We start from the raw sequence: 23,491 nt of genomic DNA, 5'->3' as shown, positions 1-23,491 counted from the left end.
TCCGCACTTCCCATTGTGCTCCGTTAAGTTCTTCCAGAAAAGTGATACAGGTCTAACAGGCTCCAGAGAGACTAGTAAGCCAACTAAAAGAGGCCCTGTGCCCCTATGTCTAGAAACTGGAAATAGAATAATTTATTTCACATATCAACTTTATTCTGGTACTAGATACTGGGAATCATGCAAGGGGGGCGGGAGTTCCCCATCTCTTACTGAATCAAGAATGTTCTTAGAAGCATCTAGAGAAGATGCAATCCATCTATAGCTCTCCAGACACCAAGACAATAAAACATAACCAAACCCTTTTCTCAGTCCAGCTTCAGATTAAAGTCATCCTTCCAAGGGCCCAGCTGAAACCTGAAATCTGGATCATCTCCATAATTGTCGCCATTCAAAACGGCATGGAGGGGTGGAAGAAGTTACAGGGAGGGAATTGGTATGGCAGAGAACAACCCCGCACAACTCAAGTGATTCATCACCAGGGCTCGAGAAGGAAGGACACAGAGACACAAAAGACCTCTGATAAAATACACATTTATTAGAAATTTTCAGCAGCATCATTTCCAGTTGCTTTTTTTTTCTAATCAAAGTAATTACAATCAGCACTCAAAATATGAGCAACGAAATATTTCGAGAACTGGAGAATAAAATAATCAGTAGTACGTTTCATTCATTCATTCATCCTCCCACCCTTCCATCCATTCATTGTTTAACACATGTGCAATATTAGCACGGAGAACCAGGGATGCTACTTGCTATGGAAAAAAAATGTATATTCATGCCATGGTCCCTGTCGTAAAGAATACACCAACTACTCAAAAGCAGAGCTGGGATGGACAGGACATCCTGACACAAATGTGCAGATTTAGGCAAAGACCTGAAAAAGACTCAAGAAGAATGTTTTCCCTTTCTTGTCGTTGTCAACCGAGGAAATAAATAGTCTATAATAATATTTTGTACACAGAGGCAAACACCCAGCTTAACCGGTATCTGCTTGGCACCCCACTTAATGGAGACACGGGTTTGGTTTTAGTCAGCTACCAAGCTCCAGTGACTAAGGCGGATGACACCTGAGACGCCAGGCAAGGGCGTATGTTGATTTAGGGTCCCTCAAGCAGAGGAGCTCATTCAGTGAAATACAAACTCAGTGTGGGACATAGGGTGACAGACACAAATGTCGACTTGGCAACTAGGGACAGCACATTCAAAACATAGCCGGGGTTAGAAGCCAGAGTCACACAGAAGGGTCCAACCGAATCGCTTTTTGTACCTTCCACGTTGTCTGAAGCATCTACAGTCTATGTAGCCAACACTAACCTCTCTCAGTACACTTACTAAGCAAGTTGACATGGAACGCTGAACACCGATTATTAATCTAAGTGCTGGTGTGTAGAAACGGATGCACAAATAAATGAAGCTTGGACGCCTTTCCTAGATTGCTCTAAAGGAAATGTGAGTTGCATCTCTTCTTTGACATCACCAAGGCCCTCAACCAACTCCTTCCCTCACTAGGTCATTTATTCTTCAGCTCGCCAACCCACTCAATAGGTACTTCCATCAGCAAATGCAAAGGCGTGATAATCCTTCCAAAATTTACAGAAGTACAATGTAGTCACAGCATCACCCATGACAACATCACCCTCGGGACAACATCAGTGCAAGGTATACACAGTACCTCGTGATAATTGCAAAAATATGAAATGGTATGAATAAAAAAAAAGACACGCAACACACTTTCAACTATAGGCAAACAGAGAAAAATATATCTTTTAATAAAGTACTGAATGTTAACTCTTTCTTCATTTGTCTGTAAAAAATATATGTGCAAAAGTGAGTGTCTACAGATTCCCTAGAGAGCTGGCATGGCTATACATCCGAATCCTCTTTAACAAGGTTTGCAGTGTCCTTGAAGGTGTCTTCTGTTGCACTGTAGCCTGGGGTCGAATGCCTTTTTGAAGCTTTAGCAGGGAGAGAAGGAGACGGAGGGGGGGCCACAGCCACACCTTCCTGCTGCTCACTGTCCATCTACAACCACAACAAGACATGAGTTAGTCACTCACGTCCCCAGCATGGCCAGAGCCTTTGCCAGTTTGCCCCAAATAATCTCAACGCGTGCCAAAGCGGTGAGTGTCTGGGCTTAGAACAGAACAGGGATTAAAAGTTACCTCTGCATAGATTGGGTTTTCAAAATTCGTGGTCTGTTTGGGTTTTCGTTTGAAGATGTTCCATTTTGCACCCTAAATGGAAAAAGGAGATGGAAAGAGATGGAGTTTTCTATTTTGTCTTCTTTGTGGGTGCCTTTTCCTAGGTTTTTAAGTTCTTATTGAAAAACAAAGCAATTTAGGGATGTTGCTTAAGTAGCATATTGTTCAATTCCTCTTCTGGTCCCTGGAGAGTAGTAACTAAGTCTCTCTCAGCTATTTTAAATGTAACGGTTTCAAAATCCCTTCTTAGTGTGAATGTGTGGCGTGTGAATCTGGACCCATGTCATTTAGAAGATTTGCCATGCCACTAGTCCGGTACAGAGCATAGACACACAGGTTTCTAGAGTGGTCGAGAAGCTTAAGAAAAAGCTCTCTTATTTCCAAACCTGTCTTGGCCAGAATACCCACTCTCCCTTCAACACATCCATCATCGTCATCACCGTTGTCATCACAACTGACAAACCGCCACTTCCTGAGTGCTTGCTATGTCAGGAACTGCTTTAAGAATTTTTATGAGGTTCTAATTTTATCTCAAAAATCCCTTGGATGCAGGGTTTTCTGTTTCCCTTGTATGACACATAGTAAGTCATATTAAGAGAGGTCTACGTATGGAATGACCCAAAGACACCTCCTCCTCACAAACACACACACACACACACACACACACACACACACGAGGGGGTTGCCCCCACCTTACTGAAAAGGTGGTTGTAGCGCCAGCCACCTCTCTGGCAGGCCCCTGCTACAGGCAGCTCAAGTAGCCCATATGTTTTACAAGATGGCTGTTGAAATGTGGTGCCCATGACTATGGAAGAAAGGCAAGACCGTTCACCCAACCCACACAACTATTCTGTATGTCACCAACAAGGGAAGATGGAGACATACACAGAGGTCAGAGCCCTTTATTTAGAAATGTGAATTTAAGTGGAGAAGGTCAACAGTCATTGTCTCAGTCTGCAATAACTCCTTGGAACTGAATAACGCTAACGAGAGGTATGTGGTGGTCCTCATTCCCCAACATCTTTAGGAGAGCCCATGCAAGTCAATGCAACTTGTGGGAAACAATGGGAATGAGTTATAGGGTCTGAGTATTTTCTTAGTATTTTACTAAGAAAGCTAAACTTGTAAGACTCCTTTGGACATTAATATCCTCAGTGAACTAACCAAGGGCTTTTGTTGCCTACAGCCAAGTGACTAGTGTCCCAGGGGTCACAGATACAGGATCCCTGAACAGGGGTTAGAGAACAGAACTTGGAGGGTCTCCTATCAGCTTTCACTGAGGCAAGAACCAATGGCCTGCAAAGATGGAGAGGGAGGGCTGTGCTAGAATTGGTGACGCTTGGTTCTCGTTCTCAACAACCAGTAGGCACTTGTTGAATTATACCCCAACTATTCTATAGAGTCTCCCTCCATCCCCTGGCCCTTTTAGTCTCCAGCACTAAATAGTTTGCCTGGCACACTTAAGGCAATGATGTTTGTGGGATAATTGGCTGTACAGTTAGGTGCATCTATCGAGACTCAGAGGAAGAGGGAATAAGTGGTGCCACCTGGTGGCAGACATTGGTGGCATGCTTGTAAGGCAATAGTAAGTACGAGTGCTGTGTACATGTTTCAGATTTGATGTCCTTTCTCTGAAGATAAACTAGACCTGGATTCTGTTTTCCATTCTTTGTACATGGTCTTGCACAGATTAATATAAACCCATAAGTTTCAAAGTTCTTTGCAAATTTCTCTTCACATCCTTACCTGACTTTCATCAGCACCCGGGGAGGCTGGCTTCTGCTCCGGAACAATCTCCGAAGGATCTATGGAACTTCCATAATTCTGGTTTTCCACATTTTCTGATACAGTCACCTGTGAGCCTATTGATGGCCCCTGTGCAGTTTTGAAAGAACAAATGAATAAATGAATCTTGAATTCCGTTAGCCACTTTATTCTCCACAGACACATTTGGATAAGTTTTTTTAAACAGATGAATGACCCTGGGAGAAAAACAGCCACGAAGTCACCTGAAATATCAACCCTGGCAGGCAAGTACAGTCCTCACTATCATGGTCTCTCATTTAAGGTAATTCCTGCTGCATTCTTAGGCCCTTCATTCCCACTGTTGACCATAAAAGATACTCTAGTGGCATACTGGCCACCAGGTGCTCAACAGCAAACTCAGTGAGCAGTGTGGGCTGGTAGGGTAGCACACACCATTAATCGCAGCAGAGGCCGAGGCGGGCAAATCTCTGTGGGTCTGAGGCCAGCCAGACTATGTCTCAAAAGATGAATAGACAAATAAATCAAATAATACACTGAGTAATCTGGGGGCTGCCTAAAAGAGGATGATTTTAAAAAAAAAAATAGGCAAATGGGCTTAATACTTAATGCTATTTTTTTAAATTCCCACATAATTCTCTTTCTTAAACCCAAATCACCCTGACTATATAATACAGGGAAGATAATACTCATTTTCTTGCATTTTATATCCCCCATTTTATATCCCCCATTTTGTATATACTCATTTTATTTCATATGAATATATCAGATGAGATGTCTTCTCTATTCTGGGATGTACTATCAAGAGGCAGGCAAAATTCTTTCAAGATTCAAAGCCATTTTGACCAGGCCATGGCAGCATGCGCCTTTAAGCCCAGATGCCTTTAAGCAGAGGCAGGCAGATCTATTTGAGTTCAAGGCCAGCCTCGTTCTAAGACATCCACACCCTGTCCTGCAAAACCACCCCCACCCCCCACCCCCAAAAAACATTTCCATCACCCACATTAAAATATACCATATGCTGAATTTGAAAGAAATCTGGTCACTAGCAAACACTGCAGGCTACTTCCTGTGGCTACTTAGAAAAAGAGACACAGGTCAAAAGCTGACAGGTCTAAAGGTGGCACTGGGCTGGTAGTCCAGACTAAACACCTTTCTCTTCTCTCAGTTCCTCTTAAAGGTACAGAGTAATAATAAGCCTTCACCAAGCAAATCTTAATTTCAGACCTCTGTGCTCTTCAGAGCAGGTGGGCCTCTCACTTCAGCCTCCTCAGAGAGCATCCTCCTGACACTCATCTCCTATTTGCTCATTTCTGACAGACTTCCCTGTTTCTATCATAGGGCCCCGTGCCTCTAATATACTCATACCCCTTGCTCAGACTGAGCACAGTGAACACCACCCCACCCCCTCCGCCAAGGCCCTGAAACTTCACATCTCTGCCACCGGGCTCTGGCTGTTTGTGGGGCTGAAAACAGGAGCAGCTTCATGACCGTGGACAGGGAATCCAACATACAGGTCCCTGTGCCTCCTCCCATTAGGAGGGCAGGTTAGTGGCCCTGCACAACATTCTGCAACGTGGAAAGATTCAGCGGCAACGACGGCTGAGAGCAGATCATGTGACATCTCACCTGAGCTGCTGGGACCACTTTGGAAGTGTTGTCCTTGACTGCATATGTTGGGTTTTCAAATACCACAGGCTGCTTCCCCACCTCCATGATAAAGTGTTCATTCTTGTGGCGGGGGAGAAGAGAGAGAGACGTCATACCCACTGATCTGCTTCAGACAGAAAGGTGTCTCCTTGCACACCACACAAGATCACCCAACATATGAGGTCTTAGAGAGGGTGGGGGGAGACCACAGCAGCGAGACCCACGGCTTCTAGGTAGCAAACCATTATTTCAACTAATAAAAATGAACTAACTAGGCCATCTGTCCCAGAAAGCACAAATGCTCTTCCCATGGCTGAATTCTTCATGGCCCTTTAATGTAAGCAACTCACTGTGGTTGGGACAGCGGAGAAAAGGGTGGGTTGGTATTGTTCTTTCCGGCCAGGGTGGGGATAGAAGATTGGAGGTGGGGCAGAGCATTAGAAGAGGAAAGCCCCTGCTGGGCCAAGACTGTGCTAGGCTCATCACCAAGAGTGCCACCTGTTCGTCAGAAGAGGTAGGCATGCCACTATTCTACACACGGGGCCAGAAAGACTACAAAAGGTCAGCCCTTGCCTACAAGCGAATACTTGGAAGATGATGGAGTCATAGTTCCCACCAACTCTATGGTCTACAGAGGACACACTGTGTTCTTCATTTTAATATCCCCAGGATTAGGTTTTTTTTTCCTTACAAGAAGGGTTTCTTCCATCAGTTAGTGTAAAGGGAAACCTCAGATAATCCCGTGAGAGCCCCCACTCACCATTGCCATGGATCTATCAATAACTGTCTCTGGGCCAAAAGGAGACACACCAATGTCCATGTTAACATCAGTCCCCGATCTGAAGGTCACCCCATTTCCATTTTCAGAGGGTTTGGCGAGGCTGCTTAAGCTGGAATGAACCAAAACAATGTGCTGCGCTGTTAGGATTAATTTTTAATCTTTGTAATGATTACCTCCCTTCCATAGTACTCAATCTTAAATGTGCAGTTGTCTCCTCAAGGGCACATGTCAAACACAGTAGCAAACCCACCCCATCTATATGAACACATGAAAGCATGTTCCCAAATCTAAGATTTGAGTAGGAACTAGCAGGGGTCCCTAGTAGAAAGCCAACCCAACACACAGAAACTGACCTTGGCAGCTTGGGCAGAGTAGGTAAAAGGGAACCAGTTTTTCTATAGTGTAAAAATCCAACAAGTACCAGAGCTCCAACGATGACGATCATCAGGAATGTCAACAGCAAAGCCATTGCTGCACAGGGGGCAGAAACAGAGAGTCAAGGTCACCACCATGACAAGGAAGAGCTAGAGAAGCTAGACTGGGTCAAAAGGAAGCTGGAACCATTGGAAGCTGGGACTACTGCAGGTCACTCATATTCCTGACACTTACTTGTCCCTGGAGGGATGCCGCTTGAGAGCCCAACTTCACAGTGTTCCCCATTGTAGCCACTAGAACACCTGCAAGCCAACAAAAGGAGATTCGGTTACCTTCTTAGGTTTGGCTGCATGCACAGAGGGCTCTGATCAAGTGAAATGCCTGAGGGACAGGCAAGGCAGCCAGCCTGTGCCACATCTGCTTCTCCTGCCAACCTAGGTGCACTGGTGTATCTGGCAGAGTAGCACCTATAAGGGTGATGAGCCTTGTGAAATACGCCTGCAGGCGTCTACTCTGCTCCATAGATACAAAGGATGGACACAGCAGCAGCGTTCTGTCCTCCAACAGCTGTGATGAAGGTTTCCAACAGGCATCCACTCTCCTATCAGTTGCTCTCACGTACTCCTAAGCCATCCTGCCGGGTGATGGTGGGAGGTGGCATGGGGAGACGCGCTGCTACCCTTTAACTCCTCACTCTTCCACATGACTGTGGCACTGCCAAGGGGTGCCAGCAATGCAGCATCCCTGAGAGATGCACATAGGCATTGGAGCCAGATCCTCAGCTGAGAGGGCTCGAGCTAGACATGGTTTGGGAAGCGCTGCAGACTCCCCCAAAGGAGGACAGGCTGGTTAGACATGGAAACAGTGAACTGGGCAAGCATCTTGCACCTGGTTTCCCAGCTATACGAAGAGCTCAGGTTCCTTAGAGGAGCCAAGGCCTACAGCTGGGACCTCAAGAGTCAGACTTACTTGCATTTGGGGAGGTCATTCTCATCAAAATAGCAACTTCCTCCGTGCATGCACCTGCATGGGGGAGGCATGGTGATGGGAAGTTCGCTGGCTGCAGAAAGGAAAAGCCATGCATGGGTTAGTCAGCCACACGCAGCAGAGCACTGCACCATGCAGACCCTGTCCAGGATGGAGGCGGGTGTTTGGGAGAGGGGATTGGAGTCAGGCCAACTAAGTCTCCCCAAGTCAGGCTATCACCTGCTCCCTACGGCAAAGGAAACTTCCTAAACAATGATGAGCCCCTGGGGAGTGAGAGGAACTTCAGAGAAGTTTCCTAGCTCTAAGCAGTGAGAGATGTTATATCCAGAGCACGTGCGCGTCACCTGAAATCCCCCAGATTCTCTTCTGGGAGCCATTAACACCAAGAGTTTATTAGACATCGCTGGAAACTGCAGGTCAGGACTCCAGAGTGTCGGCAGAGAATCAAGGAAGAGGTAGACACACAGACACAGATACACAAGCACCCGAGGGACAGCTTTCGTAGGATCCACGCCACTGGATTACGGCTCAGGTTCCCCCAGCATACTCCCATTTGAGGAGTTTGTCTACTCTCTGGGCTCTGCGAGTCTCTTCTCAAAGTCCCCTTATCGAAGAGGCCAGCCAAGACAGTCCCGCCACCCTTGTGTTCCTACTGTCCCCGTCTACTTTTCCATTATCCTTTAACCACCTGTCCTTCTACATAGGTTTCTTGCTTTTTGTTTTTGTTATTTGTTTTGTTTGTCCTACTAGTATATAAGCTCATGTCTGTTCTACTCACTTCTATTATCTCTGGTACTTTCAGTCATACCTAGTAGAGGATAGGCATTCAGTAAATAGCACTGAACTAACTTGACTAGTTCATTAACAACATACCACAACCAGGCCCTGTATATTTCCGTTAATAGGCTTACTTTGGATAAAGTTCTTTTAAATGAGAATCTTACAGAGTGTTTGTGTTTCTATCACATGATTGTCTGTGTGCCACATGGTTGTGGTACCCTCAGAGGCCAGAAGAAATGACCAGATCCCCTGGGACTGTTGTCATAGGCCGTTGTGAGTCATCATGTGGGTGCTGGGAATTGAACTTGGATCCTTTGAACGAGCAGCCAGTACCACTAGCCCTCTCTCCAGCCTCAAAATAGCAGAATGTTATCCCAAGTCCCCCAGAACCACTGGAGTGAGCACGCCGGGCAGGAGAAGAGAAGAGAATCAAAGGACCTTCCTCCCTGAGTGCTTCTCCAAATGAGAGTGGTCCTTGCTTGAGTGCTTGCTCCCCCTAGTGGTAGAACTTTTTTGCCTCTTCATTTCCCCACCAGCTTCATCCAGGAAGCACACCCTCAACCCCACCAACCCCCACCATGGGATGTTAGCCACAAAATAAGCTGCAGGGCCAACTCTCTGACTGCTTAGGACACAGAGAATCTTGGTTAGAGACAGTAGTCATCACCATGACATATTAACTAATTAGATGAGCCACTGAAAAATGGGTCCTGCAAAGAAAGCAATCGACGACACTGAGAACCAAACCACCCCTGCCTTATTCTGGACTTCGCTTCTCAGTAACACAGCCGGCTTCCAAAACACAGACCTTTGATAGTTAAAATCTCAAATGGGCACGTGAGAGAGGCAGGAGGATCCCCCAGCCCCCGCTCCTCATACCCTCCCTACTCTGCTCCCTGCTAGCTCCTTCCCCCTCAGGAAATGGTTCTCTACCTTGAGCAAATTCTGGGACAAAGGGAGAAGGAAAAAAGAGCCTTACCAAAAAGCCGCTCTTTGAAAATGTCTTTCTAACATAAATGGCCACATGGTTGCACCCCCCCCCACACACACACACACACATACACACACATACAGAGTCTCACCCAGCTCTTCTGTTTCCCTTATCCCCCTTCCCACCTACTCCCAATTGAATCTGCCACGGTTGCAAATACAGGATCCTCTGGGCTACTGAGGCCCCGAGGCTTCCCAGGCCGTGAGTGTTCTCACCTGCATCACAAGCCACAGCGCTGCCAGTTAAGAAGCCGGAGCCTTGGGGGCAGGCGCAGGTGTAGCCTCCTGGTCTCAGCAGGCAGAGGTGGCTACAGACCTGCTTGCAAGGGTTGGACACTGGAAAATAGATGAGAACGTGTTAGGTCCTGACGGGAGACAGAGTACCCCAACATGGTATGCCTAGTAACTGGTGTGGCTCTGGCTGGCATTGGCAAAGCCCAAACAGCATCCCGATTATTTCTCCATCACATATTACCTGGATCCCCACACTCACTGGCACTACGATCTGTGCCCACCCTCCCATCTCATTTCTTTGCTATTCACAGTCTCTATCATGGCCACTCATCTCTGCTGTTGTAAGGGGAAAATCTTGGTTCAGGCCTAAACTTAACATCTTTTGGGGCTAAACAATTTTAAATAGCTCAGAGGACCAATGGGTTCCAAGTCTTGTAGCAAGATTTGTCATTACTCAAATCTACCCAAAGGCCACCCTGCTTTCTACAAAACTTGCCAAGAGAATTTTATTGTGGGCTTTTAGTTTCCTCATTTAAAAAACAAAGGGAAACCAGCTGACTTGACAGAATGAGCTGCGAGCCACTCAAAATGTTGGGATGGAGCCCAACTAGTACCATTTCAAAACTCTACGTAATTCTAGAATTATTAGAAATATACTCCTATATGAAATGTGAAGGATCCAAGGGTTAAATTAGATCCATGTTTCCTGGATCTGTTCTCAGACTAACACTCTGTGATCCTCTCCACCATCCAAAATACAATCACACTCAAGAATAACTATGAAATGCATAAGACGTTTTACAAAAGCCTCATTCAAAATCTGCCTATTTCACTATATTACCAGATTTCTGCAGTAGAATTTTTCAAATTTTAATGTGATACAAAATATGTGTAAATTCAGATTGTACTTCAAAAGTTTGGGGTGAGGTATCCCATTGCTAACAAATCCCATCTGATGTCATCGGTCCTCAGTCTGCACTGAGTAGCAGGAAAGGACTGGGGAGCTGTTTCACATTTCCCTGAACCAACAGAATCCACAAGACTGAGAACACCCACACAAGGGGTGCAGCGAGCAATGTTTAACATGGTCAGTTAAACAATCTGAATCATGCTGAATCTGAAGGCTCTTGGTCCAGAGTGGATGCCAATCTAGCACATTTGGGATGGAGTAGAAATCCCAAGTCTTCATCAAGTCAACGTTTCCCCAACGGGAACCCAGAGCTTCAGCTGACTAAAAGAAAGCTCCCAGACTTTTCTTTGAGCCAGGTCATCAGGTCACTTAAGACACTATTATATTGAGTGTTCAGGTGACAAGCTGAGAAAAATCCATTGCCATAAGCCACTCAAGGAAACTAAAACACATTCACCTATTGAATGAGACTCCCATCAGCTCTGAGCTGTAATTTCCTGAGGCTAACACAGGGTGAACTCTGTCCTTGATTCAAAAATACAGATTAGATAGGAATGATCTATCCAAGCCTACAGAGTTCAGCCAGAACCAGGATACAACACTAAACCAGATAAGAAAAAAACCTGAGCTTGGGATTGGATACACTTGAGTGTAAAGGCATCTCATTAGATGTAGAACAAGTAAAGCAGCAGCTATCAGTTTCTCTAAAGAAAGAACCTGGCACTGGGTAACTTGGTAAAGGCTAATTTCTTTCCTCATTTTCTCCACAAGATGCTGAGACATATTCTGTCACAGGTACAAAAATAAGAGGGGTTATCAACATTTTAAGCTAGGGTTCACAAGATGAAGTACCTGGTTTTGCCATTTTAAGAAATGGGCACAATTTCTGACATTCATGAGACAGACCCACGTGGCGATTTCTTAAAGCCCAGGACTGATATCTGCTAGATTCTAGGACCTCAAAAGTCCATCTCCCAACAAGGACTGACTGAAACATTTCTAACGGGTTTTCTCTGTTCGTGATTTATATAATTTTATTCAGCCTATGGTGTTCTCTTTCTGCATTCGAAATGTTTGACATACCCACGCATACCCACTGTCCCATCAGGGCCACCATCATGCGCTAATGCTACAGCCATCCTTCCAAGCCTGGGTGTCCAGTTCATCACATCCCAAGACTGTGTATTACCTGACCGATTGTATCTCAGTTGATGGAAGACTCGAACTTGCGTGAGCCACGGGTTCACCACCAGCACCTTTGCTTTGTTTCCTTTCCCAAATTTATTCTGTCTCCACACTTCTCCCTTCTCCTTAGCTACCCAGTACAGCTGGTCTTCAAAGATGTCCAGGCTGAATGGCCTCATTGCTGCTCATCAATAGTGGGAAAACAATTATATATTAGTGAATGAAACAATCCCCAGCACTTCTGTGACTGTCGTCGTTTGGCTTGAAGTAATAGCTAGCTAGCTGGACAGACTTTCTGGAAGGGCTACATGGAGCTCAAGATAAACTGATTATAAATGGTCTCACTTTAAAGCTGCTGGTTTTATTCCATTTTTTAAAATGGGATGAACCGAGGCCCTTCCTGCTTAGCAGATAAGACAGTTCTGGCCAGTTAGGGGAAGTGTGCTATGTGCTGGGTTGTTACAGTTCTGTTTTGGATTTTCAATAATAAAACAAAATACTCCTTTCCTTCCTCATGTTTCTAGTTGGACACAAGAACAGGCTAGCACATGGAAAATGAAATGTGTCTAGACACAGCTTGATGTAGATTAGGAAAGACACACACTCAGCATATGGAAGACACAATCTCAGAGGAACCTAACAGAAATCTTAATCTGATACTGGTGCTTAAAATTACAAAAAGGATTGTTGTTATGAATTCATTTGCATTTAATATAGCAGTTGGGAATTGATGGGAACAAATCTGAGGAATCACATCAACCATATCCTAAGACACACTGAAAATATGTTAGACAATTATTAATATGTAAACTGTGACTCATTCCCAACCTTCATTTATGATGACTCTCCTGTCGGTCCCATCGTATTTGATTGTTTCAATCACGTCTTCCTTGGAGTCGCTCCAATAGATCCGGTCATCATTCAGATAATCTATGGATAGGCCATTTGGCCAGCCAAGGTCCTGAGAAACCAGAACAGTGCGATGCTCCCCATTCATCCAGGCAGACTCGATTTTAGGCTGTTTTCCCTGGTCGGTCCAGAACATGAGCCTGTAACAGAAAATTCCCAGGTTGCAGCATTTTGTCTAGTGGTGCTTCCCTAGTACTGTGGCACAGGGAACGTCAATGGTGCAACCAACAATTTCCCTGAGAGTGAGTTACACTGTCTCTGCAAAGATGACTCTTGCCTTCCAATACATGTTATACATAAGAAGTAAAGTTTGGTGCTGAGGTCAAGTCCACATTAGGAGATAGAACTTCTCGGGGGAGCACATCACTGCTGAATGTCTAGGGGCCATGATTTCACACGTGGAAAAGGAATAAAAGCAACAACAACTCATATGTTTCATATACAAACATAGGACACACTGGTATGCAAAAGTATCTACTCAAAATAAGGAAGAATTTAGGTGCCACTACGGTAAATGTCTACTTAAATGTCAGAAATCAAGAAGACAAGACCAATCTAGTTCTTGTGTTGTGGTCAACTGCCATTTGAAGTATTTCTATAAATAATGCAATGTATATGTATGAACATGTCTTTTATGTATTTTTCATACATAAAATTTTTATGGCCAATATAATATAACCAAATTGTTATCTGAATTTCAATCAGCAAGATACCTTTTAATGCATCCAAATGAAAGGGATTCAGATGAAATGAAAGCAGACAGCTTCTCACATATATCCCAAAGTGGAATTTCACCATTAGAAACTTGGTTGTGGGCTAAAGCATCCCTTCAAATGCTTACCCTAGCCCAGGATTCACAACAATGGCAGCTGGCTGATCCAGATCGGTAGTAATCAGCCACTTCCGGTACCTTCCATCAAGCATGGCCACCTCAATCCGCTGGCTCTTGGCATCTGTCCAGTAGATATGCCTGAATGGAGAGGGGCAGAGTTGAGCAATAGAAAAGCCTGGACCAAGCATTGAAAAGAAATGTGGACACGAGAAAATTTACTTTGTAAGTTCTGGCCAGTGCAGAAATACTCAGATGCCTGGAAATTACTCAGATAATATATCTATGCCTGTAGTGGGTACAGGGGCAGATTAAGGCAAGTGATTTAATTTTTACTGCGCATGAGTCTGTGTCCCTTTGGCAAAGAGCCCAACTGTAATCAAGAAGAATTGAGCACCAGCCCCAAAGAGGAATGGAAAGAACATTTCAAAATAACAAACTCAGTAAAGCTAGCCTGCCCTCTTTCCATGTCTAAGGCTGCAAGCTTTCCCTAATAAGCAGAGAGAAGGCCTGTAGCTTAATTCCCTCATTCTCTGAGGCTCTATAGCTTTGGTATCAGTTGGTACCAGCTAGCTTAGATACTAACTGTGCCTTGTTCCTTTTTCCAAATAATTACCAGTTGGAGATATCTTTAAATAAGATACTCTTGGAGAATTCTACCACCGAATTAGTCAACACTGCCAAACTCAAAGTTAGTCTTGAAACACAGAATTTTGATCTGGGTGCTTTTCCAGAACCCTTCTGTGGCACACACTGAGTACAGAAAAGGACAATGTTTGTATTGCATGCAGAGGTAATTGTATTGCACGCAGGGGTGATTTGCTGAGGCCAGAGCAGGCCCAGGCACACTAACAGCTGTGCTTGTTACTGAGTTCACGCACCTTGGTGAACTTAAACCAGCACTCCCCCATGAAAAAGAAACAGGCCAGAGAGATGGGGGACATATTTACCTTCCAACCCAGTCCACGGCTAATCCATCTGGCTGCATTAAGTATTTCAGGCCCAGGTCAACTTCACGAATGGGATTATTGCTACCAGATTCAAAGTCAGGAATGTAGGCTCGTTTGATGGCGCCAAATTCAGAGCCCTGCCCCAGCACAGTGTAATAGACAACACCTAGAGAAGAAGGCACACACAATAAGAGTGGATCTTGGAGTCATTTAAGGATCTCTCCGCCTCATTTCCATCCTAATTCCCTTACATCAAACCACAATAAACACATTATACCTGCACTACTAGCAAAAAAGGCTCAGCTTATCTCTTGGTGATATTTTCTTAATAATCTCTATTGGAAGATAACTCATTAAGATAGCTTAGCTAAGGGGTTAGTTTTCAAAACAGATTATATAGAAACCACACTCCTTTCACATAGGTGAAAGCCCTGTATGACAGCATACAAAAAGTGTTTTATACTCAGTCTTAACCAAAAGGCTGAGAAGTTATTTAAGAGGTATTTATATGACCTGTTTGTTTATATATATGGCTTCCTCCTCTCTCCAAGACAGGATCCTGCTAGGTAGTGCTTCAGAGTAGGTTCTTTGATTGTAATTTTCCTGCCTCCCACCTCTAAGCACTGAGGTTAATCTAACTATACACAGATTAAGGCTGAGTCTTAGAGCATATTGGCTTATACCTCTTCCCTATCACTCTTGAAATAAACATATTCAGAAAGAAAAAAATATTACATTGGATAAACAAATGTGAAAATACAGAAAATACAGTTCAATCTTCAAAGGGCACACAATTAGAGAAAATCATGCGGACAATTAGCTGCAAAGGGCATCATCTAAAAAACCAGAAAATTCGACACAATGTGTGCAGATCTTATACTCACTGACACCCGTGCCCTCGGGGTCCCAGTCATAGTCAACGGTTTGGATATGTTCCCCCTCTTCCAAATACTCGGAGAACTTCTCAGATGAGACATTGTACTTCCGGATTCGAACATTCTCGGGCAGGAGCAGCAGAGGAGGGTTACCTGTAAGCAAAAAGGGGCTGCTTTGTCTAACCGATTCCACTTGAAGTCAAGGAGGTATTAACACACTGTAGGTATTTCTTTGGGGGGCAGGGAGGAAAGGGAGGAAAAGAGGAAATAGAGAGAAAAGTTCGTTTTTGAGAAATCTGACCATCAAAGCTACTCTGCAAGTCAAAATCCTCAGGCACCAGCTCTTTCCTTTCTTTACTATTTATTTATTTATTCCTTTATTTATTTTGCCACCAGAGGCAGTTTAGACAAGATAGAGACCTCTACAAAGAGTTCTCATTTTTACTGCAAGTCTTTCCCTCAACCACTGAAAAGACCGTAGACAGAATATCTCACAGAATAAATACGGTATTCACAACCCTCACTCTTGACTGACAGGTTTTGTGATTGTCTTAACAGGTAATCATCCCCATAGCCCAATTTAACTGCCAGCTAATGAGAAACAAGCCAGCTTGTTCTTGAGTCTGCAAGGTTTTTCCGAAAGCCTAAAGTAGCTCTTTCAAGGGTGACTCATCCCAAAATACTTCTCTAGAATTTTAAAATTTTAATTTACTTGCAAAATGTCAATCAAATGTGATTTAAGTGACTTTTAAAAGTTCACTTTATATATTTCCTCAGACTTGACATTATGTTTCATATGAATATTCTAATTTAGTTCGGCTATCCCCTTAGTTAAAAGATTTAAAAATTTTTAGATTTGCTACTTAATTGCAGGACTGGCCAACTATTCAAATGCCTTCACTCTAGGTTCAATTTATTCTCACACTGAAGGACAGAATAGCAATCATATGTACACCTCGAGCACTCGCCTTACACCGTGTATTGGCATAGAGGTTTTGGCCACTTTAACTTGCTGTTTTCTCAGTAGGTTTCTTAAATTCTAGCACCAATTTCAAATCCCAAATAAGACTATATGCTCCTTAACTGGGAAAGGTTGATTTAGGCCAGATCTCTACAATTTGGAACATAATGCTTCTGGACTTATATTCTTTCTCTATTTAGTATTTATGGTGTTCTTTCTTTAACTAGGTTCTTAGATACAGGCATTAACCTAAAACCAACAACATTCTGAATGTACCTGCCTTTCTCTTTGTGACCAGCAATTCATGAACAATACCAAAGAACTATGTCAGTGTCCCGGATTGGTTCGCCGCAGGTTTTGTGGCTTCAAATCTTCAGTCACACTGGACTGGGCACTACCATTTCATCAATTTGTTATATTTTGCTACAACCTCCTGTTATTTGTGCCTCCTATTTTAGAAATTTTTATCCAGGAATAGAAGAGGCTAAATTCAGAATAATAACTAAAACCTGTCTTTTAATTAATTGTACAGTTTTGTTAGGGGGCAATAGTTTAGAGTCTAAAGCTAACAGAAGAAGAGAGAGAAGATGTAGGTATTAAAAAAAAGACGCGGAGACTATAAAAGGTGGAAGTTCACTTCCTGCTACACCATGCTCTTCGGGATTTATGTCCCTCAGAAGTGAGCCCGTCATACCGTCAGCTGCACACCGCTCTCCATAATGGCTACTCATAGACTTGAAGCCATCTACACAGAAACATTCATAACTTCCTTTGCTATTTCGGCAGCGCTGGGGGCAGATGCCAAATTCCTCACATTCATTGATGTCTGCAGGCAAAGAAAAAGCAAGTACGCAACATGGATTCTGACCCAGTCAGAACTGGAGTTCACAAGCAAAAGTGGACTAAGAGTGCAGGTGAAAACAAGCAACGAAACCAAAATATGTTGAGCTAAACAAGTCCACAGTAAACTACTATTGACCCTAAAGTCCCTATGCTGCTCAACAATAGACAGGATTATTTTAACTAACACGGCACAACTTCATACAATGGTAAGGCAAATGTTTCCTTGCCAAAAACACCTATAAGGCTGATATTTGGCATTGCTTCTCTTCTGATAACTAAACAGCTACTGGGAGACTCACTTATTTGGTATAACAACTGAGCTGCTTTAGTAACTTTAAGTCAATCGCTGAAGAGCTGCAGCTGTATCTTTGTGGCAGCTTGCTTATCCAATACACATGATGCCCTAGGTTCAATCTCTAGTTTGAAGGAGACACAGTAATATACATGACAAAAGATCCCTAAAATCATATTCTTCGCTGACAACTTTGATGAGCTACCTACTGAGCCCATGTCACAAAACTCATTGATATCTAAGTAGGCATGTGACGACCATGTGGGTTGTGACTTGGGATGAAATGCTGTGATTTCTGGTGCTTTTACTTCGTGGACAGCCTTCACCATCAAGACCTTCATTATTTAGCACTGAGTGAGGAAACCACATTAAGGAACTTATACAGTGGTTTGGTAATAAGGCAATAAACAGAGACCATAAAAAATGTGAATTTCTCTAAATAACAACAGAAAGAAACTATTCTACCTTGGCAGGAATTTCTGTCCAGAGTACTAGATTTGAACCCAGGTCTACAGGAGCAGATAAATCCTCCGTTGCTTAACTGTGTACAGTTCTGTTCACAGATGTTTTCAGCACACGTTCTGTTTGCTCCTAGATCTGAAAACAGAATCATAAGTCAGATCAGCCACAAACACGCAGACATAAAGCCAACTCTACACAACCTCCAGGTGACCGTTTTCCAGAAGTCCTGAAGCAGAGTGGATCTAGGTTCTGTAAATGGTCTGGATGCCATCTACACAAATGTGTACTGGTCCTTAAGGCCATTCATTTCCCATCATAGCTGGAGCACTACCTGGCTCTGCCTCAGAACATCCAACCAACTCCATCAAATGCTCTTGCTCATTCATCTTATGTAAGCAGGTAGATAGGTGTTAGGTAGATTGCACACACACACTCATGCATGCACACAGATACAGGCTAGAAAATAGTTTAATTATTCCAATTATTGACTGGTTAATTGTATACTTTGGATGGATTTAAAACATTGAGTTTCAAGAGTAGAAGAATGCCCTTCGTTGCTAATAACTACACATTCCTAAACAAATAAACCTTCCCAGGCTTCCTTTCTAGCTTTTCTGGGTAGTTTCAGAGTTTTTGAGTGTGTCTATGAATTGTCTACTTGGCATACATTGGTAAGATCATCGTAATTTTCTCTTTCTAGTGCCAAAGTCTCTCTGCATTGAGATAGTCTCACAATTGTGTCACTGGGCTTTATGGCCCTCTCTTGTCTCAAAAGGCCAGCTGTAAGAGGTCAAGAATGAAGAAAGTTCTCCCTAGACTGAATCATATTCTTCCATAGCAAGCGACCTTAATGAGAGTAGAACCATCGCAGCTTTTGGAATGGAAGATTTCCATCTTTCATTTGAAGACCAGAAACATCAAAAGGGACATCTAGCTATCACTCTACTCCATGGGACAATGGCATTAGGGATGGGCATGCAGAACAGAAGCATATGGCTATCTGTTTACAAGACAGTCACTCTACCTTTATGATCACTGAAATTGACCTGACATCAGCTTATTTCCTTTATAATTGGATGGTGCTAGGAAAATGTTCATGTCTTTCCATGCCTGGAAATGTAGTGACTGGGTAAAGCTTGGGTGCTCCAAGCACACTCAACACTCAAGTGAGGCATGTTTCACTCTAAGTAACCAACTTCAGTGAAAATCCACTTGAAAAGAAAGTACACAATAGATAAACACAGGCAGGCACAGGCAACAGGAGAAAGCCAGAAGTCAAACTCAGAAATTGGCTGACCTCCTGCTGTTTATATATCAGTCTCTTCGTGTCAAAACCCAAATCTGCCACCCGGCTTCACAAATTCTATCAAAAGTTTAATCAAGTCACTTCATCTTGCCAAGCCCTCCATGTCCCACTGAGGGAGCATGAGATACGTGGCAAACCAATGCTGTGTAGTGTGGTCATTTAGTAACTGTCAAAAAGTCTTCTGCAGGCCTCAGGGTGGGGGTGGGGTATGGAGGGGAGACCATATCATGAATCTGAAACCAAGAAGCTGAAAGCACTTGGAGCTAACATGGCCAGTCTCAGACTCTCACTATTTAAGAGCTCCTTCAGAGACCACTGTGGTGGCCCAGAGGGTAAAATCCTGCCATGTAAGACTGGAGGCCTGAACTCCATCCCTGAAATCTAGAGAGGAAGAAAGAACCAATCACCCCAAAATTGTACTCTGACCTAAACACAGAGAGAGGGGGGGGGAGGGAGAAAAAGAAGGAGGGAGAGGAAAGAGACTATGGCATGCATGGGTACACATACTCACAAGAGCTAATTAACTGATTAATTAATTAGTTAAGATCAGACTGTGACAGAGGGAACCAGAAGGCCACTCTCCTTGCATATATATATCTGAGATATATAGAGAGAGATCATAAAGAGAATGAGTATATAAAGAGAGAGGACATATAGAAAGGGAATGTATAGAAGGCATATAGAGAGAGGGTATGCATATTAGATAATATATATTATTACATATTATATACGGAATATATAACTATGAAGGGAAATCAAAGATATGGAAATCAAAGATACTAATATGTCCTTAACAGCGTCAAATAAACCCAGTCCATCCCTTGATTATGTTATCTCTTCCAGCCCAAAGTCTACTTTAAAATAAAAGGAGCCACTCTATAATCCTAGCACTTGGAGGCAGAGGCAGGAGAATCAGGAGTTGTAGGTGATCCTCGACTACACCGTGTGTCTGAGACCCGGGGCTGAGCCATTCCAGAGTGTATCTGGTTAATTTACTATAATGAAATGCAAAGCTAAATGTTTACTTACTGCAACCATTTTCGTCAGAAAGGTCACCACAGTCATCGACGTTGTCACACACATAATGCTGCGAAATGCAGTTTCCATTGCTGCACTTGTATTCTGTTTGTGTGCAAGGTCTCTGGGTTGGTTTTCTACCTGCAATTAAAGAAACATTGAAACAAAATGCCTCACTTCCTCCACTCACAAGTAAGTGCACGCTTCCCTTCTTTCGCCAGGCTCCCTTGCAGCTAGACTGAGACCAAATGGCTTGTTGTAGCCAATGGCCTGTGAATTGGAAGTGGCATATGCCACCCTTGGACTGAAGCAGTTAAAAGCCCCATGAGCCTTCACCCTGTCTCATATGCTGGGGCTGTAACCTTGGCAGTCAGGTAGTCAGGTGATGAGCTCCAAGCCGGAGGATGCTATGCAAGCCGTGACCTTTATACAAAGGAGAAAGAAATCTTTTGTGTTGAGATTTGCTGGTTGCAGCAGCACCAATTACTCTAATTCAGAGTGATGAGAGGAGTAGACTCTCCCCAGATCAGACCCTGAAAGCACTTGGCATCAGTTTAACGGTCAGGACATCCAGGCTAGACAATGGCAAAGCAGCCCGGAAGAGGGAAGACAGACCACGTGCTTATGGGGAAGAGGTTTAAAAAGAGTGTGCCCAGCCTGTCCTTACAAACAAAGGTCAGTGAAGAACTGGTTGGTGCCTTACTACCATGGTCTTTTCAGCTGGGCATGGGAAGGAATATACACTCACATACCAGATTAGCAATTAGCAACTATCAGGGGTAGGGTAACCAAGTCTCATCTTTGACGGTGACTCAACCAGTATTTAGTCTTCTCTCATTGGAAGTAGCTTATTAAATGTTTAAACAAAGACTGACTTTTAAGGGGCGTGTCAACATCTCACTCAGGTGAGATAGGAAGGAGGTGGCAGGAGCCACGTATGTGTTCGTGTTCTCTGAGATACACTGCCACCACAGACACAAAGCAAGCCTCCTCGGCAGGACAGAAGGAAACCCCAAAAGAGCATCTTAAAACATCTAAGGACCCTGGTTTCTGCCTTCCCCTTTTCCTGTTTTGCTTACAGTGTTCTTCTTTCTCATCGGTCCCATCTCCGCAGTCATCCACACCGTTGCAAAGCTGGTGACCATAAATACAGCGACTGTTGTCACACCGGAAACGATGTGGTGACTCACATGGAACATTGACTAAAAAATGAAAAACGAAAAGTAGAATAACAATCTACTCTACTCTCAGCTATCCCAGCACCAGGCCCACTTCATCATTCATCCATCCACTTGCTGATCTGATTAATCTCAGATGCACAACACTGTTGCAGGTGCTAGGTATATCCTAGATACAGAGCAGAGCAAGAAAGACTCAGCCTTTATTCCCACAGCACTTCATTCAAGCAGGAATAGATTTACATACAGGTGGAGCAATTACACAAGGAGCCCCCTCCTAGGGAACATGTATATGAAATACAGCACAGGGTCAGAAAAGAACCCAAAAGGGAAAAAGGATGAATCAGGAAAGAACATGGTAGGCTTGAAACCTTATTAAAGCTCTCTATGGCCAGGGCACGAATGAGGGGGGCACTGTGGGTCATGGAGCTGCTACTCTTAGTGGAATGACTAACTTGTATTATTTGCTGTGGATGGCTGGAAGAACATTAGAAAAGTATGCTAACATTTGCTTGAGACTCTGCCACTCTCTGTGTGTGTCCCTGTGTGTGTGTGTGTGTGTCCATCTGTTTGTCTGTGTGTGTGAGTGTATGTAAGTGTGTGTGTGTGAGTGTGTGTGAGCATGTGAGAGTGTCTGTGAGTGTGTGTGTGTACACATACATGCACACTCTCATGCACATGTATCCTCACCTCTCCAAGATTTTATTGACTATGTCTATTTTGCCTTACAAAGAGAAGTATCTCCCTAAGGGCTTCTCTAAAATATCAAGCCATGATGTTTAAAAAAAAAAAAAGACACAGAACTGATTAGTTAAGACAACATCAGGCAGTGCTGGAAGGCCACTATGAAAATACAGTCGTTGGATGTTCTCTAGGAAAGAAGGAAACATTAATCCTGGGAATCAAATCTCTGGACCTAGCCAAACCCATGAGTTTGCATTTCTCGTTTTACTGAGCAATGCCACCGTTCCCAGTAGGGGAAGACACGGTGAGAATTATTGCACTAGCTTTGCCCTAGTGGCCCCAGACAATAGCAATTTCACTTAAAATCTGTAACTCCATTCCCAGGGGCTCTGGCGCCCTCTTCTGGGCTCAGGTAATGTGTTGCACAGACATACATGGACCTATGCACATTTAATCTGAAAAAAAGGCCCCATCCTTACAGATTCTGTCTCAGTAAAATGAAGCCAGAACATATGGTTTGACTCTGGCCTGTCTACAAACATGAGTCCACTCATTAAAATACAAATGATGGTCTTGAATTGTTATATAGATAGGAGTGGTTTACAGGATCGGGTCATGGGATGGTCTATAAATGCTCCAGAGGATAAAGGGAAGGTGCACATCAAGGAGGGAGCAGAGGAGACCACAACCGGTGCTCCTGCATATGTGTGCACTTCTGGCTTCCATGCTTGCCACGGTCTTAACGCTCAAAATCCTGAATTTTAGAATCTGCGGATGGAGAACTAAAGCCAGAAGACTAAGTGAAATCACCAATACTGGTTGTGCGTCCATCAGAGCGCAAAATGATACAACTGCCCTCCCAGGTCACACATTGCCCTTGAGGAACACCGAGACGGTTACCCAACAGGACGGTGCCCGTTCCACCCATTCCTCTCCCTCTTACAGCACAAGTGAAGTTCCTCATCTGAGCCATCAACACAGTCATTTTCTCCATCGCAGACCCAAAACGACTGGATACACACGTGGTTTTTACACTCAAACATGGCAGCGGGGCAGTAGGTGCCGTTGGGAAAGCGAGTAGCTGTTGGGGAGGAAGGGAGCCACACAATGTATGAGACCAACATGCCCTACATATTAGGTCTCCCTCCGCTCGTGCTGTTGTGGTTCCCTGTTATTCACTACCCTGTGGCTCTGCTTTATTTTGAGATTGAAAAGGGATGTGTCTTGGCTGGGCATGGTGGCGCACGCCTTCAATCCCAGCACTCAGAAGGCAGAGGTGGGTGGGTCTGCTCAAGTTCAGGCCATCCTAGTACCAGGGCAGCCCCATC

The 23,491-nt window shown here is 43.9% G+C and overlaps 1 protein-coding gene across 1 annotated transcript in view; it reads right to left on the bottom strand.

Moving 5' to 3' along the window:
* Positions 1–1,743: 1,743 nt before the first annotated feature.
* Positions 1,744–23,491, bottom strand: part of Lrp2 (LDL receptor related protein 2) — a 123,452-nt gene continuing 101,704 nt past the window's right edge. Inside the window, exons 61-79 of the mRNA XM_038337050.1 lie at positions 23,107–23,244; positions 21,381–21,503; positions 20,314–20,442; positions 17,982–18,113; positions 17,076–17,207; positions 15,430–15,573; positions 14,546–14,711; positions 13,608–13,736; positions 12,686–12,906; positions 11,862–12,038; positions 9,745–9,864; positions 7,741–7,831; positions 7,006–7,073; positions 6,750–6,867; positions 6,376–6,505; positions 5,595–5,696; positions 3,948–4,076; positions 2,163–2,234; positions 1,744–2,022 (exon numbers count right to left, since the gene is read on the bottom strand). Coding sequence (XP_038192978.1) covers positions 1,864–2,022; positions 2,163–2,234; positions 3,948–4,076; positions 5,595–5,696; positions 6,376–6,505; positions 6,750–6,867; positions 7,006–7,073; positions 7,741–7,831; positions 9,745–9,864; positions 11,862–12,038; positions 12,686–12,906; positions 13,608–13,736; positions 14,546–14,711; positions 15,430–15,573; positions 17,076–17,207; positions 17,982–18,113; positions 20,314–20,442; positions 21,381–21,503; positions 23,107–23,244 — 2,480 coding nt within the window. The 3' untranslated portion in view covers positions 1,744–1,863. The remainder of the gene's footprint in view (positions 2,023–2,162; positions 2,235–3,947; positions 4,077–5,594; positions 5,697–6,375; positions 6,506–6,749; positions 6,868–7,005; positions 7,074–7,740; positions 7,832–9,744; positions 9,865–11,861; positions 12,039–12,685; positions 12,907–13,607; positions 13,737–14,545; positions 14,712–15,429; positions 15,574–17,075; positions 17,208–17,981; positions 18,114–20,313; positions 20,443–21,380; positions 21,504–23,106; positions 23,245–23,491) is intronic.

This window comes from Arvicola amphibius, chromosome 7 (genome assembly GCF_903992535.2).
Source record: "Arvicola amphibius chromosome 7, mArvAmp1.2, whole genome shotgun sequence".
NCBI lineage: Eukaryota > Metazoa > Chordata > Mammalia > Rodentia > Cricetidae > Arvicola > Arvicola amphibius.
This window is presented reverse-complemented; position numbering and strand designations above follow the sequence as displayed.